This window comes from Oreochromis aureus, linkage group 11, assembly GCF_013358895.1.
Source record: "Oreochromis aureus strain Israel breed Guangdong linkage group 11, ZZ_aureus, whole genome shotgun sequence".
Taxonomy (NCBI): domain Eukaryota; kingdom Metazoa; phylum Chordata; class Actinopteri; order Cichliformes; family Cichlidae; genus Oreochromis; species Oreochromis aureus.
Window position 1 is genome coordinate 19,998,150 of NC_052952.1, and position 15,223 is coordinate 20,013,372.

A 15,223-nucleotide genomic window follows, 5' to 3' on the forward strand; every position below is an offset into this window, starting at 1 on the left:
TTGCTTTCTTAACCTTTATTTGAATATAAAACATTAACAGTTACAAAGCAGCACATCCTCTAAAAAATAGAAACAAAATTACATTTTAAGTGAATTCCACAGAAACTTTGCAAATGAAAATTAACATTTGCGCAGCATTTCCCAGGCTTTAACTGCTCAGGCACTTTGGTCCTCCAACTCAATCCAAGATGCTGAACTGAGTCATAACTTACAGTACAAATATTAAAGATTTTGCCCAAAACTATTCCAGACAGTGATGATCCCATCGTCAGAGGCATAAAACCACAGTGCATAGACAAACGAACAAAGAGGACTGGTCATTGCATTTACTTGTTTAGCCCGTTTAAAAAGAAAAAGAATGCAGCCATTTTTAATTCCAGTGTTCTCCCTACAAGTCAAAATATCTACCTCAAAGGTGACTTTTCCTACTTGCACAAAAAGGCTCTTTAAAAGCCAAATCTACTGCTTAGCTAAGCAGGAAAAGCACACATCATTAACTTGTATCCACCAACAGTGAGTACGCAAAAAAATCAGTTTTACCGTTTACACCTGCACCCCACACATGTCAAAAATCTCTTGTGGGAAGGACATGCAAAAGTGACGGCCAATCAGAATTCAGACTTTATACATTTAGGTTTAAGCCACAGGAGCCACTGTCTGAAGCTGCATGGGAGGAGTGATGATCCAAGGGACCAGTGTATAATCCAGAACTCTCAACATTATGGACACTACGGGTTATTCGTCACCGTGTCCCATCTGTCTGTTGACAAGCATGTGGTAGACCCCCTTCTTTGCCAGCAGCTGCTGATGCGTCCCCTGCTCCACCACGACTCCTCCCTGGAATACAGCAATGCGGTCTGCGTTCTGGATGGTGGACAGACGGTGGGCCACGATGATGCACGTCCTGCCCTTGCTGGCCTGGTCCAGAGCCTCCTGCACCACCTACAGAGAGAGCATGGCCTCATAAGAGCTCCTACAATGAATGTTTTCAGCACTGATGATGGTTTCAATTTAAACCAGAGCTGTCATCTTTATCAACATGGCTACTTTCCTGTATTCCTCCCATCCTCAAGTTTAATGTGAACTCTCTCAGCCCAACATTTCCGCCAGTCTGAGTTTGTTCCCATTTTCTTGCATGTGGATTTTAGCTGCAGCAGTAGTTTGTATGAGCTGGTGACTTTGCTCACCATTTACTTAATCTCCCTGACAAGCATTACAGGTGAAAATGGAAAGATGTGCTCACCTTCTCGCTCTCAGTGTCCAGTGCAGAAGTGGCCTCATCCAGCAGCAGCAGCTTGGGGTTGCGGAGGATGGCTCGGGCTATGGCTATTCGCTGCTTCTGACCACCTGACAGCTGTGTCCCCTTATCACCTGCCTGCGTGTCATATTTCTGCTCATGGAGAAAGAAAGAAAGGGGAAAAAAACAAAACAAAAAACAAAAACCACACAATGAGGGGGCATAGTTGTGTTACTATAGATGGTCAAAACAGACCATGGATCCAATCACTCCTCACAGCTGACAAATTTCTTAAAGTGTACTTTGAGGTTTAATAATAAATGCTACATTTATTGCCAAGTTATTAAAATGCTGGCAGGAAATCATTTTCACATGCACAATAACACATTCATCTTCAGCTGGCCTCCTGCATGATTACCATTCAAATTTGTTAACTGATTATAAGGCTTAATGATACAAGGCCTCCAGTAATCAGTACAGATTCCTCTGGTGTCTTGAATGGGAGAGGAGGTAAACCACTTCACTGGGATTGTCAGGTGGTCACTGTCCTCAGTGTTACATTGATTTTATGCCCATGACACCTCCTAATGTGCCCCCTTTTATTACCCCTTAATGTCCCAGCCTAGCTGTACTCCCGTCTCTTGATCCACAACCAGCTGCTGCTTCATTCAGCACGCTCAGTGACTTGACTGCTCGTTGAAAGGCCTGCCCTCACACCCCCACTCTCTGTAGGAGCCTAGTTGTAGATTTAGCAATAAACCCTTTAGACCCAACCTCCACAGGATCCACCTTGCTACACCAATTGTGTTCTGTCTGAGCTGCCATTTCCATCCCAGTTATGCTTTTCAACCTGCAGGTTGAAAAATAAAGCGCCACCAAGTTTGTTTATCACAGCAGTAAAAACACTGATCAAAGGTTTTTCAACAGAGGTTTTTCACAAAGGCCTCTTTAGGAGACTTGCATTGTTGCTGTAATTACTTTTGCACAGCATTTCACAATTTTTCATTTTAGCTGACTAATGGTCCCCTTTACAGCATCTCCATCTGACCTATGAAGCCTTATCTTTACAACATCTTAAAGAAACCTGTGGGCAATCACACCAACCTTTCATCTACAGCTTTATCATGACAAAATATTTCAGGTCCACGAGAGTGGAATAAATGTTACTAAATCCAACCTTGTTCATCTTGGGGGTTAATGTAGTTGAGCAGAAACAGAAAGGCACGAGACCCTTACAAAACAATGGAGCTCTATTCAATGCCAAATAACAACAGTTGCCTCAAATCACTTCATATTGTAAGGTAAAGACCCTACAATAATACAATACAGGGCTGAAAGAATTACTCAAAGATGACTCGATACTGACAGCAAACCCAACAGTTTGTATAGTGCTTTTTGATTAGTGCTTTATACTTTTAAACTAATATTTTAAGATTTTAAATTGGTGGCAAGATCCCAGAACCCTTAAAAACCACAGACCAGCATCTAGTCTACAGTTCATCAGCAAAATGCTTTGAAACCACCACATTACTATCAAGTTTCAGTCTGCCTCCTGACCAGAGCACTTTGAAGTGTCAGCACTGACCAGTTAACTGCCTGTCAAATACAAGCAGCAAATTCAACATTTTAAAGGACGTAAAAAGCAAAAGAAATACCATCTGAGCTTTCTGGATGATGAGCCTTAAACACTGTATCGAAGAAATTTCAGAAGTTTCAAAGTTAAATTGATCTTCGTTTGTTTCTAATGTGAAACCATTACATCAAAAACTAGCAGTACTGGGAGAGCATAAAACAACAAAAAATAAACTTGCAGTGTATAGTTAGCTCTCCAGGCAATAAATCATCAATTCATGATTTCTTGTAGTCATCTATTATCTCATCTGCAGCAGTGTTGCCTCTTACGGTTACATTTTTTTAATCTTCTTTAGATGTTTATCATTATTTTATCATCATGTGATATGATAAAAATCTCTGGAGTAGGTGACACTCAGAGATCATTTTATAGCAGCCATCAAGTGTCGGTGTGCACAGCCTGAAACAGAAACAGCATAAAGTTGAGACTCGTTCTAAGGCTTTAGGTTTTGAGGGCAACACCAAGACATCCTGGCTGTATTGAACTTCCCTCACAGTAAAACCCTGTGATAGCTGGGCAGAGGGAGCTCTAGGCAGATTTGTGAAGCATTAAAAACAAAGCTGGACATCAGATTCCACCTTTGGTTAGATTCAGTGTTTCAGCCTCCTTTCTTTCTGTAATCCTGACTCTGCTTTTTTTGACCACCTCTTTATCCACCCAGTCTGTTTTATTGACGCTGGATTTGACCCTTATCTTTACATGGAATGTTCTATAAAATAGTATAATGACATTACCAGTGGCAAACCCTCTATGAAGTTGTGAATGTTGGCTGCTTTGGCCGCTGCCTCTATCTCGTCCATGCTGACTTTGCGGCTGTTGTCTCCATAGGCAATGTTTTCAGCCAAAGAGCAGTCGAACAGCACGGGCTCCTGGGAGACGATGCCTATCTGGGACCTCAACCAGTGAATGTTCAAGTTTTTGGCATCAGATTTGTCCAACACCTGAAGGAGAAAGAGTAGCACAAATAGGCTCAGGCAGTGGTGCACGCTTGTGTCTTTTTTACCACATGGACTGAGCATTCATTTGATATTTGCAACATCGTTTTAATCACCAAGCCCTGAAGGAAATGTCTGATTTGTTAATGGATAAAAGCTTGTTTAGCTGAAGAACTTCTTACTTAAAGTTAACTCTGATCATTGGTTTTACATCAATTCTGAATTGATGTAGAAATTCAGTTAAAAAAAAAAAAAAAAAATTCTGGCAAAATAAGTCATTAAGTGACAAACACAAACGTACTAGAAAACCTGCAATGGTGCACATGGTGTTTAAAAACGCCATGTGACAACAGGACACGAGACAACAGGCACAGTATTCATTTCCCTCTCAACCAGATAAATGTTTATGCAGTAATCCAGATAAGACCACCCGTTACATGGACTTCATAACAGCAGAGTACTGGAAAGCACTGGCCAGCTAATCATTACCCAACTGTCAGTAGGTGAAGAGGCATCAGTGTGAGGTAGTGCACAGAGCGTGGGCGTGCAGTTGTTTTCTCACCACTTTCCCATCCAGCGGGTCATAGAACCTCTCCAGCAGCTGGATGGTGGTGCTCTTCCCACAGCCGCTGCTTCCCACCAAGGCCAGAGTCTCTCCCTTCTTCACACTCAGATTCAGCCCTTGCAGGATGGGTACATCAGGACGTGAAGGATAATTAAACTTCACCCTCTCAAAGGTCACATTACCATCAAATTGGTCCTGGAAGAAGAGAAAGAGTTAGATATGTGGTAAAATATCACTTTTCTAAAGCCATGTTTGGTGCGCGGGGCTTTGCGTCATGTACCGGACAGTCTCCGTCCTTTGACAGATTATCAATGGCAGGCTCCTTGTTTAACAGCATCATGATGTGGGCAGCAGACAGTTTGGCCTTCGCGTAGTTTGGAGCGAAGGAATTGACTTGACCGACGGCCATGGCACCGAACAGAACGGCTGAAATCACACTGGGAGAGGAAAGTTAAACACATTAGCTTCGCTGTCAGTGGGGTGTGAAACAGGATTACATAAGGCTAAGCTAACACGAACCTACGACATCTGTGTGCCCAGCATGTTTGTAATTACTGATAATCTTAAAGATGAGTTTGCACTGCTTGGTCCCGCCGATAATGATGAACCGACTGACGAGTTTATGCCTACAGCTGTAGTCAGAAGTTTGCATTTACTCATCGTGGGCATTAATTTAATGGTAATTTTGAGGCCTTTAATATTGCGTCACCACTTTGCCAAGAACTGGAAGAAGACCCAAACAGTCAGTCTGAGATGAGAGGGACCTGGTTAAGGTGTTCAAGAACAACCCAGGAACCACAAAGTCTGAAGCCTGCCATGAACTGGAAACTGCTGGAACACCAGCACCACTGTCCACAGTTAGGTGTGTTTTACATCATTATTGACTGAGAGGGCGCCAAAGCCTCAGCTCAAAAGTCAATACCTTTGAGCTCGACTGAAAATGGCAGACGCCCATGTGGACAAGCAAATGTCTCCTGGAGAAAAGTTTTCTGGTCAGACGAGAGAAGAATGAGCCGTTTACCCACCACAACAAAACTTTGGAAGCGTAAAGTTGAGGCTTTCAAACCCAAAAACAATATATTAGCACTGAACCAGTGTGGTGGTGGTACCATCATGCTCCAGGGCTGTTCTGTCAGTGACAGTATTAATACTGCATAAATTGGCTGGACTAATGAATAAGCAGAACCACCTCCACATTCAACTCTACCTCAAATCAACAACTATATGGTTGACCAGGGCAATAATGCCAAACACAGATTAAAACTGGTTTAGAATGGATAAAGCAGGCTAACATAAAGTTTATGACACGACTGTCCCAAAGCACAAACCTCAGTCCTATTGAAAACTTGGGTTATTTTTGCTTTCCTGGCACAAACCTGAATTTAAGCAAACTAAAATGGGCTCTACCAATCCTGCCAAGGACTGATTAAACGATGCCAGAGGCTCGTTTATGGTTACCAAAGGGGTCTGGTTGAAGTGCAACTTTCTAAGGCACATTTAACCAAACTTTAGTGAGGTTGTTTGTATATACTAGAGCCTGTGTGGATCCAAAATTCACTTTACTACAGTAATGCTGTACAATCATTCCATCCTGGAGAGTGGGAAAAACAAAAAAGCTCAGAGACAATAAATCAATAGAAGTTAAAATAATTATACTCATGCCCACGATGAGTGGATGTGAACTTTTGTCCACAACTGTAAATACAATAAATGAAGGTCTAGGTGTGTTAAAATGACTTCAAATTTGATTTGTGGATCTGTCGCACCAACAAATGTACAAAAGTCAAGTTCAACATCACTGAAACATTTACAAAAACAAAAAACCCCAAGAAATCAGGAAGGGGGCATGTGCCTGAAATTTCCTATAAACTAGTATCCAAACTGTTATTTTAAAGATGCTAGCGCTTCGTCTTCCTTACTTCAAAGCAAGGCAGCCTCAGTTGGGTGTACAGTGTTCATTAAGAGGTAATGAGTTAATATTTTCTTCTTTTATGGACTCTGAGGCTTCGGTTTGCCATGAACTTTGGACTTCCCAGTTTATGACACACAATATAAATGAAAGCAGTGGCTCCTCCCAGCAAAAGAGAGTCTGATCTATTACCACAAGTATCTGTCACAGTGTACATTTGAAAGCCACCCCAACCCCCCCACGCTGAGGCTCTTCATGTGCTTCTGACTAAGATGATTATTAACAGCCACATGAACAGGTTCTGTCCATCAGAAATGCTTTGTTTGGATGTTACCCGCCATGCAAACTGTCAGGTCTGTTTGTTAATCTCCTCATGAAGATACAAGCCAATGTCTCAGTTCACTCACAGGAAGACACCTTCGACACTCATCCTTCCAGCTATAACGAGCCAAGCACCAAAACGGAAACAGGCCGCATATGCGAAATAGATCATCGCCTGGGAAAAGGAGAAGGTGAGGCCGTAGATGTGTGCCATTTTCTTTGAGTTTCTGTAAAAACACGAGAAAGGTGGCATCAGAACTTAAAGAGCGTATAATTGAGCAATCAGGTCCCTGTGGTACAAATTATCCTACTTGTAGGGCACGTCGAGGTTCTCCTGATACAAAGCTTCAAACTTTTCTTCTCTTGTGAGGCAGACCACGGTGCGGATGTTCTCGATGGCCTCTGTGGCAATCTGCAGAGACCCAATGCAAATATCTCATGAGTTCAGAGTTTCAACAGACTGAGCCGTGAGGAATTTTTACTTTCACTCTGGCACATCTCGCACCCAATCCTCACCTTTCCAGCCTTCTCCAGCTCCTTCTTGTCTTCAGCAGCGTGTCCGGCAAGCATTTTCATCTCAATGGCTCCAGCCACTGCAATGATGGGCACCAGAGACAGGAGCAGCAGAGTCAGCTCCCAGCCGTACACAAAACCCAAGATCAAACCGGTGCCCATGTTGGCGAAGTTCTGAGCGAGCGTGGCCATACGCACGCCTGCGGCCTAAATGGATGATTTGACACTTTAGTGTGAGCCTTTGGCAACCTTTGGCCAGCTGTTGGGCTGTTGTTCAAGCTTACCCCCTGCACTTGGGCTGCATCTGTGGCCAGTCTCGTAGTGAGCGCACCAACACTGTTTTTGGGTTGGTCAAACCAGCCCAGATCCTGCAAAGGAGATTTGAAAGAAGCACTGAAGGACCTGACCAGCTTTCATTATGGCTGCCATGTAGATAACTGGTTCACTTTAGCCACCAAAAGAAATTTATTTTTCAACAACATCCTCCCTGCACTCTCATTTGACATTGTCACTTACATACCTGCCTCATCATGGACTTAAAGGCCCCCAGTCTCAGCTTCAAGGTGAGGACCTCTCCAGATTTACCAAAACAGAAACCCTGTTTAAAAAAACAAAAAAACAAAAAAACAACCCCCCATGACATTAGCACACGTGTCACATCATCCGCATGCGTTTATACTGCAACACCAGCATCCTTTAAACTTGTGTGCACTCTCCTAAAATTTGACAGGGACCTGTGTGACCATTTCCCTTTCATTTTTAACCTTTTTATTTATTACTTACTAGCAGGATATAACAGAGTTTACCAAGTTTACCACAAACCCCCTTCCATCAACTGCATGTGTGTGTTTGCATACCTGTAGAAACATGGTGACAAAGGAAACCGCTCCAATAGCAGCAAACATGAGGGAAAAGAAAACTGATCTTTGTCTGACAACGTCTTGGTCCGGTTCTATAAACACCTGAGGGGAGATAAAAAGATCAAGCTTTCTACAGTTGCTGAAAACACCTCCATTCAACATGAACATGTTATAAAGAGCAACCTACATTGATGATCTTTGAGAAGACGACGGCAAACGCAGGCTGCATTGCACCATTGATAATGGCACAAAGGGTCCCCAAAAGAATGTATGGCAGCTCTGAAGTGTTCAGAGCCATCACTTTGAGGAACGACACAGGGGGAACGTCTTCATCCTGCAGACAGGAGGAAAGATTAAAAAGGCATCTAACTCAAGTGATGAATGAATGGTGTGTATAAGCAGATTCTCAGCATGAAAATGATCCCAAACACATTTACTTCACATTCCTTTATTGATAGAAGGATTTAGGTGTTTGCTCACCTCCAAGTTATCACCAGTCAACTTTTCCTTTTCCTCTTTGTCTCCTTCTGAAGCTTTAAAGGATGCACCTTTTGTGCTCTTCCTCTTGAAGAGAGAAGACTCAGACAACGACCTGATTCCTGGGCTTCTCTCATCTGCAGACTGCTCATGCTCCTCCTCCGCATTTTTCTGAAACGTCTTCAGGAGGAAAACCACAAATGCAAAACAAACAAATAAAGACTGGGTGCTGTTGAAGTTCCCATCTGCTAAAACTGCCTGTATGCAAAAATTACCTGCATTGAGACCAGCGTTTGGTAGACTCCCCTTCCTTCCATCAGCTCGCTGTGAGTTCCCACCTCTACAACCTTGCCATCTCTGAAGCCGGCAATAACATCAGCATTTCTGATTGTTGAAAGGCGGTGAGCCACGATTAGTGTAGTTCGACCCAACCGGACCTGCACACGGGCGAGTTTGCAAGTCAAATCAAGTCAGATCGAACGGATTGCTCCTCTGGACATGAGTTAACATTTCTGCTCTGTCTTTATTTTTATTTTTTTTTTTACAGTGGCCTTGAAACGAGAATAAAGTAACTGTTGACCCGTACCTTATCAAGCGCCGCCTGCACGATGGTCTCACTCTCAGCATCGAGCGCAGATGTGGCTTCATCCAACAGGAGGATTTTGGGGTTGCGGACTAAAGCTCGGGCGATGGCGATCCTCTGCTTTTGTCCTCCGCTCATCTGAGTCCCCCGATCTCCCACCAGAGTTTCAAACTTCTGCTCAACACAGAGAGTCCAATGATTAGCAAGTGGTGATCAATCATTTACAGGGACAGAGGAATTGTAAGTGTTGCCCTACATCGGGTAGCTTCATAATGAAGTCATAAGCATTTGCTTCCTTGGCAGCTTGTTCGATCTCCTCCTGCGTCACATCGGTTCGGCCATATCGGATGTTCTCTGTGATGGTGGTGGCAAAGAGGATGGGCTCCTGGCTCACCACCCCGATCATCTCCCTCAGGTGACGGACGTTAAGAGAACGAAGATCGTGACCGTCAACAAACACCTACATGGACACACACGACACTCAGTTTACACCGTTGTGTAGATTCGCTGTTTCCATTTACTAGTTTATGTGGAGCCCTTTATACACAGAAGCAAACAAACCAGTTTACTGTATTTAAGCAAACAGATTCAATTTTCATAAGGAGTGTCCAAAATAAACAAAGTTTTTTAAAAGAAATCCACCTTATCATCTACTTTAGGCTTTAAGTTGTTAAAAAAGACAAAAATAGATATAAAGGTCTGATTTCTGAACGGTTAAGTCTGCACAGGACTGACCTGATTTGTACATCTTGCACTTCAAAGTACTTGAGGTCCCACTTACGTTTCCTTCCTGAGGATCGTAGAACCGCTGCAGCAGCTGGATTGTGGTACTTTTACCACAGCCACTGCTTCCCACCAAGGCAAAGGTCTGCCCCCTCTTCACAGTCAAGTTCAGGCCATTTAACACCTACAGACAACATGAGTTTGGGGATATAAAACTGTCAGCATGCTATTTTAGCATTTTAAAGTACAGTATACAGCGGCTATGAGAACATACTTTGATATCGGCCCTGGAGGGGTAGCTGAAGTGGACGTTCTTGAACTCGATGTCTCCTTTGATGGATTCAGGTTTGTAGCCAGCCTCTGAATAACTGTCGATACTGGGGACCTGTCGAGAAGAGAATCAATTACTGCAGATTTCACTTCTAAGAGGCCAAACTAATGCAGCAGAACAGGGCTTATTCTTTTCATAACCTCAAAGAAACAATGGAAGGAAATGCTGTTAGCCCTTCAGTTTCAGATGAGCGCGTTCAGAAAGCACAATGTTTATTTTCACAGGGCTTTGCGTTTTCACTGCATCTCCTGTTGCACAGCTCTGTTATTCTCCCTTTTGCCTTGCAGCTGACAAAAGCTGAGCTCTGTTTTGGCAGAATTTGACACTTATGTCTCACCTGGAAGCCTCATCCTTTAGCACTTGAACATAAGAATAAGAAGTAGCCACAATACAAGAAATGATTTCAGTGTTAAAACAGGTAAAACAGAAGTGACTTTCAAAGGCTTAATATCCTCCCCTTCAAGTCTGGAGCAAGGAACACATTTCAGAGAAGATCCCATTTGTTTTTTGCTTGAGGTTGTGTGCATTTCTGTTTGTGTACAAACAAAAGTGCTGCTCAGCCTGCAGTTTCTCAGATGAAGCCATCCTTTATCTGCATTTCTAAACTAGCATGAGTCTGTAGTTATACACAGAGACAAACACGTGCAGCACAAGCTAAACATAGCCCCGTCCCAGAATAGCAACAGGCAGGAGTTGACCCTGCAAGCCATCCTTCAAGTGGCTCAGCTAAACAGACTGGTTACGCTCCAAGCGTCTGTGATCATAGGAGCCCCTTTTAAATTCTACTACATCTCATTTCACAAAACACTATCCGCCATCTTCACAGTGTCTGCAAAACTGATGATCATACTCGAGTTTTAATTACTTTTTGGAAATGAGTCTGATTCAGCAAGTGGAAGAAATTTACAATAGCCACAGCTGTGCAACGTCAACTGAATGACCTGCGGTGTCTTCAAACAGCAGGAGCTCCAATTACAGCAAAATCCAGCTCCAGGTTGCTGGCAGCATCAAAGCAGCTCACCGGAGCGCCACCGTAAAGCGGCATGTTTGGTAATACAAAGTGGCAACAGGGCAACAACATGAATGGGTGAAAAAAAGAAAAAAGCGTTGAGTGAAAAACATTGCACTTCTTACGTGATCAATGATGTTGTATACTTTATACGCAGCTCCCCGAGCACTCGCAAAGGTCTGGATGTTGGGAGAGGTCTGTCCCAGTGAGAAAGCACCAATGAGCACAGAAAAGAAGACCTTTTTGAGAAGAAGAGAAAAAATAAAAATGCGCACTGGTGTTAGTCGCAGCAAAAACCTCCAAGTCACGTGCATGTTTACTGTACAAGCTAACAGGTGACAAATCTACTCACAGTGAGTACGGTTCCAATCGTGTACTCTCCATTCAGGATGAGTGTACTGCCATACCAGAAGGCCAGAGCATAGGACAGGTAAATAAAGAGGAAGGTGACACCCATGGAAAGGTTAGCAGAGATCGCCTTCTTTATTCCCAACTGCTTAGCATCCTCTAGGTTCTTATGATATCTAGAGTGCAACACAAAGAGCACAGTTAGGGGCAAATATAGTATAAAATACATTTTTAAACTCCACAAACAGTGGATTTCTGCCAAGACTGACCACATCTGCACAAATAATGCCATTTGAGGCGGTTGATAACAGTTAAAGACACGACACCTCTCAATCTCCTTCTCTTGACCACTGAAGGCAAACACAGTCCTGATTGAAGAGATCACCTCCTCGGCTACAGCACCGGCTTTAGCATATGCAGTCTGCTCTTTACTGGTGAACGATGTGAGCACCTGTACACAGACAAAAGGTGGTGATGCATACAGAGCCCAGGGTGTTTTAAGCATCAGAAACACAGGAATAAACTTCTGCAGCAGCTTACCATACTGAAAAGAGCAGCAGAAATGCCAAGCACGGGGCTCACAGCCAGGATGACCAGAGTGAGCTTCCAGCCTTTGCTCAAGCCGATGATAAAAGACACAACAAAGCTGGTGAAACCCTGGAGCAGCATCCCCACCTTGTCACCGATACCTTCTTGGATCTTATAGACGTCACTGCACATGCACATATAAACATCAAGCTCCAGTTTTGAAAAGTCAGATACTTTCAAATACAAATGACAGACACACTCATCTCCATAATGCCATTTATTCAAAGCGTCCTTCAGTTTCAGAAAGTTAGAGATCTGCATAGCTGCTGAATATACTTCTAGCATGTTTAATTAACACACAGCGCTGTGAGACCTTTAAAATCACACACTTCTCATCTGTTACTCACTCTGTGAGACGCGTGTTGAGCTCTCCCGTCTCATTGACGTCAAACCAGCCAATGTCTTGCCGCATGATTTGGTGGAAAAACAGGACGCGGATGCGTTTGACCTGCCGACCGGCTGCCAGGGCCCAGAGGGCCACCTGTAGGTAGGCTGCAACCAGCACCCCAGCTCCCATGATGGAGAAGTATATGGCATGGCTGGGAGAGGACAAGTGACAGATGCGGTCTGATAAATCTGCTTCAGTCAGTCTCTCCACCTGATGAGGCAGCTATGAGGTGTCAGGCTGTGATGTCTTACCCAGTCATTTCCTCTTCTAAGGTGCTGTTTGTGGAATCTGAGGACACAGGAAGGAAGAACAAAAGAGTCATTTTACCCCTTAATGATTATTGCCGAGCTACCTGTGTGCACACACGCCTGCATCTGAAACTCACTGCCTGCCGTTATGAAGCTGTCCGTCATGTCGCCGAAGACGATGCACATGAGTGGAAGCACTACGCCGTTTGCCATTGACATCACCGTCCCAGCTATAATCATTAAGACATCCCAGCGATCTGCAAACCTAAACTGCACACAGAAAAAAATAAATAAATTTAGTGGGAAAAAGTTCAACTGAAAGCAGCTTTCATCTCCTCGCTGCAGGGGTCTGGTGGAGTTCACTGAAACAACAGGAGGATGTGCCTCACTCCCATCCTCTCCCGACTTCCCCGTTCAGCACACACACCTTGCTGTTATGCTTGTAAGAATTTACAGTCTTACAAGATAACTATAAACAGTCAAACCAGCTTGAAACACTGCTGCTCCCAGTTTGTCTTCACATGCACACTCCAATAAAGAAAAATTTGCACACTAGAAAATTAAAAAAAAAAAAAAAAAATTACAAATGAGCCTTGAAGAAAAATAAGTGTATAACCTGTTTTTTTCTGGCAGCAGGCGATTAGTATGAAGATGAACCTACCACTTTGATGGGGCTAACCATGGGCATCTTAGGAGGCTTCTCCTTTTTCTTCTTCTTCCCTTTCTTCGAGTCATCTTTTTCAGTCTCCCTGGAGAATTCATAAATAACATGATGTCAAATATCTCCCAAGTTTTCAATTTCAAAGCTTAAAATCAAGCACAGATTTTTTTTTTTTTTAAAAAGAAAAAAAAAAAATACTTCAGAAGTTTGACTCAAGTCCAACTGTCTAGTTCAGCTCCGGTTTCACATCAAATCATAATTGATATCAGTCGAGCACACCCATCAGGAGCTTTCCTATACATCTGTGTAGCACGTAATCAGTAGAAAAGTGATTTTAGTAATTTAGAGTCTTTTTTTTTACCCTGTATTTCCATTTTGTTGGGGTTTGGCTGCGGACATTTCCATCTGCTCCTTCTCCATGGCTGGGTCCTGTCAATAAAAGCCATCCCATAAACATGCCTTTGCTCTTTAGAATACGTTAAACCTGCAATAAAACACAGTCTGCGAGGTTAAGCCTTTACAAAACTGAAATTAGGAGGAATTTGAGGGGTGGAAAAAGTCAAAGTACAGTAAGTCCGTGAAAACCATGCAGGGTGCAGATAGATTTGTGTGTTGGATGGATTTGGAAGAGAGAAAAAAAATCCCCCCCCCTCAACAACAGTTACCCTATCAGTTAGTCCTCTTTAAACATCGAAATGATATAATTTGCTTTAAGGAAGTTGGGTAAAGTACAAGTAGAGCATTGTGATAACAGTATAAATCATTCATTTACCGATATAAAAGTATATATTATTTTAAATTTGTTTTATATTTCCCTTCAAACAGGTTTGAAAATGGCAACAGTGTAAAGAGCCAAGACACTGAAAAAAACATTTAATTTTACCATTTAAATCACATGTTAACCAAGTTAATAAGTTTTTAGACGCCTACAGTTTTACACAGCTTCGGGTTTTTTCCGGATTTCAACATTTTTACCTAAAATGAAACCGCAGAAGCTCAGACTGCGGTTTATTTCCAGCACCGGCACCGCCTCTGTCTCTGACGTGGTTCAAGTATAAAACCATCGTCGTGGCTCTCACAGTCAAATAAAAGCTAAGTAAAATGTGTAGAAAAGAGACTCACCGGTTTTCCCCGCTGCTGTTCGTCCCTGCTCTCTGCGGACAGAGATGTCGACCACACGCACACGCACGCGCACACCTTTCCTCTTCCTCCTCCTCTTCCCTCACGCTCTCTGCTCCTCACGTGGCTTTAGGACGTCTAGTCGATGGGAGAACTGAAGTGTTATCCCCTGATCAGAGAAATGACTTATGAACGTCTCCTTCTGGCCTGCTCTTTCTTTTCAAATGCCGGACGGTCGGAGCGTGTCCCGCCATGTTTGGAGAACAGCCAATTATTGACCGCTGTCTGTCAGCAGTTGTGAGGGGCGTGGCTTCAGGTGCTGAAGTTTGTGGTAAATACCGTGATAAACAGTTTGTTTTATTGTATTTTTATTAATTCCAAGTTAGTGCAAAAAACAGACCATGAAGGCTGTAAGAAGGGCAGTGATTTCACTCCACTTTGCTGTGATCTTAATTTTTTTTTTTTTTTTACGTTTAACGTTATTTTGTCTTTTGGGACAAAGTTTCTTGTTACATAAGATAAGATGAGATGCTGCGACAAGATGTGTTATTTCTTTAAAAGGAGTGACTGAGTAATGATTGAGTGGTGGCCTTGTTTGATAATTGAAGAAAGTGAGAGAGGGGAGGAAAGTTAGTGATCAGGAAGTCAGGGGATTACAATTTCCCTTGTGGGATCAATATCTCTGAATCTCATTGTACATGTATATATTTACAATAAACCGTATCCTGTTCTATTCTAAAGTATCTATCTATTAGTAAGGAGGAAGTGAGGGCAG

General features: G+C 43.0%; 1 protein-coding gene across 1 annotated transcript; it reads right to left on the reverse strand.

The window, feature by feature from the left end:
- abcb4 (ATP-binding cassette, sub-family B (MDR/TAP), member 4) lies at positions 1–14,714 on the reverse strand. The gene is made up of 28 exons (XM_039620185.1): positions 14,452–14,714; positions 13,691–13,758; positions 13,330–13,417; positions 12,806–12,938; positions 12,672–12,708; positions 12,380–12,571; positions 11,985–12,156; positions 11,771–11,895; positions 11,449–11,620; positions 11,222–11,335; positions 10,031–10,141; positions 9,815–9,940; positions 9,290–9,493; positions 9,037–9,207; positions 8,726–8,887; positions 8,454–8,630; positions 8,161–8,307; positions 7,971–8,075; positions 7,634–7,711; positions 7,398–7,481; positions 7,117–7,320; positions 6,912–7,012; positions 6,687–6,827; positions 4,651–4,807; positions 4,368–4,565; positions 3,605–3,811; positions 1,244–1,390; positions 1–942 (listed from the first exon to the last, which is right to left on the reverse strand). Exons 2-28 carry the CDS (start codon positions 13,747–13,749, stop codon positions 736–738), a joined length of 3,819 nt encoding a protein of 1,272 aa, XP_039476119.1. The 5' UTR covers positions 13,750–13,758; positions 14,452–14,714; the 3' UTR covers positions 1–735.
- Positions 14,715–15,223: the final 509 nt, after the last annotated feature.